The 4541-nt window shown below is 44.1% G+C and overlaps 1 protein-coding gene across 1 annotated transcript; it reads left to right on the top strand.

Moving 5' to 3' along the window:
- Positions 1 to 342: 342 nt before the first annotated feature.
- On the top strand, positions 343 to 4112 carry UQCC3 (ubiquinol-cytochrome c reductase complex assembly factor 3). Its single transcript, XM_073614000.1, has 2 exons — positions 343 to 613; positions 2623 to 4112. The coding sequence occupies exons 1-2, from the start codon at positions 494 to 496 to the stop codon at positions 2755 to 2757; spliced, it is 255 nt and encodes an 84-aa protein (XP_073470101.1). The 5' UTR covers positions 343 to 493; the 3' UTR covers positions 2758 to 4112.
- The last annotated feature ends 429 nt before the right edge of the window (positions 4113 to 4541 follow it).

Raw genomic sequence — 4541 nt, 5'->3', positions numbered from 1 at the left:
TAACGGAAGTAACGTTCGGTCGCGGCCATCTTGCTACACCCCGCACTCGTCCACAGTAAGGACACAGTCAGAAGTAGGTTAGCGGCCATCTTGTTACCCCCATCGGAGTCTTGCATCCTACAGTTATTTTTAACAGTATACTGACATTATATAGTGAAATACAATGTTTTGCAATCCGTCTGACTGTTTTGAGGCGATATACACGAACAGCATTGACCTGCATTATATGCCGTTCGCTGTCTCCAATTCGGGCGCCATTTTGTAAGCTACTTCCCTACACAGCAGCGAGTCTCGGTCTACTTTAAAATGGAGGACGCTGTTGAATGCCGAGCTAGGAAGTGAGGACATGCGGGTTTTAGAAATAAAAAGCCTAACTTAACCTTCTTTAACAATGTCGTCCTAGTTTCGTAACAGTCGTCGTACATACAAGCTGTATACGTTGCTTATGTAACGGCGGTTTGAGTGTGGAGTAAGAGCGGACTGCCTGGTCGCCATGTCTACAGTGCGCCGGATAGCGCTGGCCTCCTTGTTAGTCACGGGCTGGACGGGACTGGGGTGTGTGCTCTGGGCATTTATAGCACCGGGACAGGAGCAAGTACTGGAGATGCGGAGGGTAAGGCCGGTGCAGTGATGTTTATAAAGGGCGCAGGACTGTTTGGTTTTATCAGGTCCCTAGAGTGAGACAGTCCCCATAGTCCTGGATGACAGAACAATCACACCTGTATACAGGGCTGATTTCTATCATCACCTCCCACCCTGAGGAGCAAACAGTGCTAGGATCAGTGGTGTGTATTTTTATTTTTCTGCCCCAGGCAAGACTCAAATCAGGTAACATCCCCTTTACAGCGATCTTCCTCGTCAGACCCCGAGATGTGATTTGTCCGTGTGCCACATATGTGGTCAGTGGGGCAGAGGATAAGGTGGCACTGATTGGCGATGGGCACTGTTGGGGCCACACTGATAATTAGGACACTGATGATAAATGCCCTGATTATAAGTGTAGATATCCCCTTTCTCGCTGGCCGGTTATCAGCTCTCTCCTGTCCTCATGCAGTGACAGCATGAGGAAAGGAATGCCAATAACTGGCAAGTGTGTTTACATTGTGATCAGCTGATCATGTGTTAAAGAGCTGCTGTGATTGGCTCTTTACTCTGAGCTGTGATTCAGACACAGCGATCACAGAGAGCAGCGGGTGTGCATCCCAGTGTCAATAGCTCTCCCGGAACTGGACTACCACGCTGTAGCCATCATTCAGCTATAGTGCAGTCATTTGGGGGGGTGGCTCTGACCTCCCTGAAAGATGCCACCCACGGCAAACGCCTTGTTTGCCTTGAGGTAGATACACCTCTAACTTGGATGAGGTCCTATGGAATCCAAGTTGAACCCCCCCCCCCCTTCCTGCAATTAACCTAGGGTTATCACTTTCTGAATCCTCAAAGTGATTAAAGCTGTCCACAGATTTTTGTCCCCCCCCCCTTTTTTTTTTAAATAAGCAACCTGGCTGTTAAAGGAAAAAAAAAAAAAAAAAATTAAACTGATTCCCCCATCCACACATTTGAGGACATGGGTAAGCATGGGGACTTTGACCTGTCTGTGGCTATGCAGCCCCATATACACATTACTGTGAAAAAGTGTTAAAGTGAAAAAGGTGTTAAAAAATGCTGTGAATTAAGAATGCTTTCAGAAATAGTACTCCGTTGCTGCATCTGTCCCCCCGCAATCTCTATGGCTGACAACCGAGCGATCAAACCCCACGGAACGCTCGGTTCTCAGAGCTTCCTGAGCAGAGTGCTGGTGACTGTCAGTCACTGCTCTCTGCTTTGCCCCCCTGGACTATGGAGGGGTCGGGAAAGGACCAGCTCAGGCTGTTAGTGGCTCGGTAGGCTGAGGTGTTATGTCGCCTCCTCAGCTCCTGTTTGACCCTGTAAAGCCCGCACCGCCACACTTGAATGGGTCACATTTGGCAGTGGTACTGCCCACCGATCATGACAGGTGGAATAATTTTTGCCCTGAAGCAGAGCATAAAGACCACTGCATGTGTACAGCTCTGTCTGGCTGTCTTTGCAGAGCTTAGCGGGTTGATTGGGAGGTCGTTAAAAATGCAGCCTAACTGCCTATTTTTAACCTCCACCCTTTAAAACAACTAGAATACTTTACTTCTCTAAATATTAAAGGAACATATTTTATTACTAGTTTTAAAGTGTAACTCCAGTCAAAACTATTTGGACAGAGTGAGGAAAGATGAGACTACCTCTTGTCAGGTTTTATTGCTGTCTGAGACCTTAATGGGTTGATTTCCAACTAGAATTAAAGCCTGGGGTAGTTCTTCAATGGTAACACGGAAGGCAAAAGAAAACTAACAGTTTTACCTTTCCAGTACTCTAAAAATAGTTTATTTTTTACTGTCCATTTCAGAAGTTTCCACTTCCTGTTCTGATGACAACCTTGTCACAAAGACAATAAGTCAAAGGAAACGACCAGGAAGAGCAATAACAGACAGGAGTTTTAACCTTTTCCATTGTATTCAAACCTAAAAAGAGAGAACTTTTGGTTTGAAACACACTTAATGTTTTGTGTTTTGTTTTTTTTTTTTTTTTTTTTTTTTCCTTTTCCAATTCTAGCAAGAAACCAAAGTGCATCCTGCTAAAATGGCTGAGCTACGCCAACAAAATGAGCTGATCATGAAAGCACTTAAGGCTGCTGCTGAAACTAATGAGAATGTGGCTGCTCGGAAATCTTCATGGAGTTCTAGATGATAAACTGCATCCAGAAATGAAGATCCAGGGTACAGATGATCAGCGGTCTAAAAACCTCTCTCTTTCTGTTCCAAGACTGCAAGGGCCTAACTTTAGCCTAAAGAGGAATTCCTACACGTGCTTATGGATAACGGAAAGCGGTTCCCCTTATGATGATATGTGATGTTATGGTGAATGCTGGATTGACTTGTATGAACCTTGTTGGCACTGAGCTGCATTGGGCTACCAAGAATGTCATTTAAATCGCCTAATCTGGCTGACCCTTTAATGCCGCCTCCCAACTTTGCTTTAAGTGGGCTTAATGCCTACGAGAAAACTCTGCTTCTGTATCATGTGCCCACTCTAATTGGCGCTTACAATGGTTAGATGATCAGAAGCCTAGCCCTCTGGCTCGCGATCACAAGCCTTGACTAAGAGCTGCCAGTGACAGCTCAGTGAGTGTTCTGAGAGCATGCAGTGGTCAATATAGTTGGGTAGGGAATTGGTAGGAATACTTCCGAGATAGTTAATTCATAAACTTTTTGGTTATAGCCACCTATAACAACTATAGTGGTTTTTGCTGTGCGGTGTTTAAACCACCCCCCCAATCAGCTGATGAGGAATAACACATAAGGCGGGGTTTGCAGTCTGGGGTCTGGTGCATTTCTGTTCACAGGTTCAGGTGCAAATTTTTGCCTAAATTCGCAGCTGAACCGGACCCAAAATGCAGAGGATCCCTTTTAAAACCGCACTGTGGCCACCCCATGCGTGTGAACCAGCTCACATTCATGTCATGCAAATTGGATACGGTTTTAAAACGCATCTATGTGAACCCAGCCTAATGCCCCATACACACGATAGGATTTTCCAACGGAAAATGCTTGATAGGCGCTTGTCGGAAATTCCGACCGTGTGTAGGCTCCATCGGACATTTTCCATCGGAATTTCCGTCACAAAATTTGAGAGCTGGATCTCAAATTTTCCGACAACAAAATCCGTTGTCTGAAATTCCAATCGTGTGTACACAATTCCGATGCACAAAGCTCCACGCATGCTCGGAATCAAGCAGAAGAGCAGCACTGGCTACTGAACTTCATTTTTACGGCTTGTCGTATGTGTTGTATGTCACCGCGTTTTTGACGTTTGGAATTTCCGACCAACTTTGTGTGACCGTGTGTATGCAAGACAAGTTTGAGCCAACATCCATCGGAAAAAATCCATGGATTTTGTTTTCGGAAAATCCTATCGTGTGTACAGGGCATTGGTGTTAAAATGAGAAGGAAAACTATTTTCTTGATTTGGGAATTAGGCTGAGAGACCACTGTTATGGCAACATTTAAATGGGAAGATATTCATTAAAAACTTCTTATAAAATATCTGTTTGACTTATTATTGTATCTTTTTTAATTAATTTGTTTTTTTTTGCATGTTTTTCTGCTATTCCAGATGTGGATGGATGCTTTTTGGCCTACTTGCACACAGTTTTCTCACATCCCTCTAGGTAGGGCATTTGGGCCACTATCATGCATCAGATTCTCTTTTAATGACTGCATCAAGTGAGTAGATCAAGGAGTATAGACAGACAAAAAACTCTTCATCGGATAGATAAGGCTGCAGATTTACTAGTCAATCTTGTTCGCAAGAGAGTATATGATGAATAATGCGATTGTGAACTAGTAGGTAATGGTAATGTGCAGTATAGTATCTGTAAGCACATATTTTATTATCTTAAACACCTTAAAGTGATTGTAAAGTCTCGTTTTCTAAAAACAAAAAAGCAAACGTTATACTTACCTCCTCTGCGC

The sequence above is a fragment of the Aquarana catesbeiana genome, linkage group LG02 (genome assembly GCF_042186555.1).
Source record: "Aquarana catesbeiana isolate 2022-GZ linkage group LG02, ASM4218655v1, whole genome shotgun sequence".
NCBI lineage: Eukaryota > Metazoa > Chordata > Amphibia > Anura > Ranidae > Aquarana > Aquarana catesbeiana.
This window is presented reverse-complemented; position numbering and strand designations above follow the sequence as displayed.

Bases quoted from the DNA above. Each gene is read 5' to 3' on its own strand.
- UQCC3 (XM_073614000.1), top strand. From the start codon at position 494: ATGTCTACAGTGCGCCGGATAGCGCTGGCCTCCTTGTTAGTCACGGGC. The intron at 614-2,622 runs GTAAGGCCGGTG...TTCCAATTCTAG, and splicing joins AAGTACTGGAGATGCGGAGG to CAAGAAACCAAAGTGCATCC.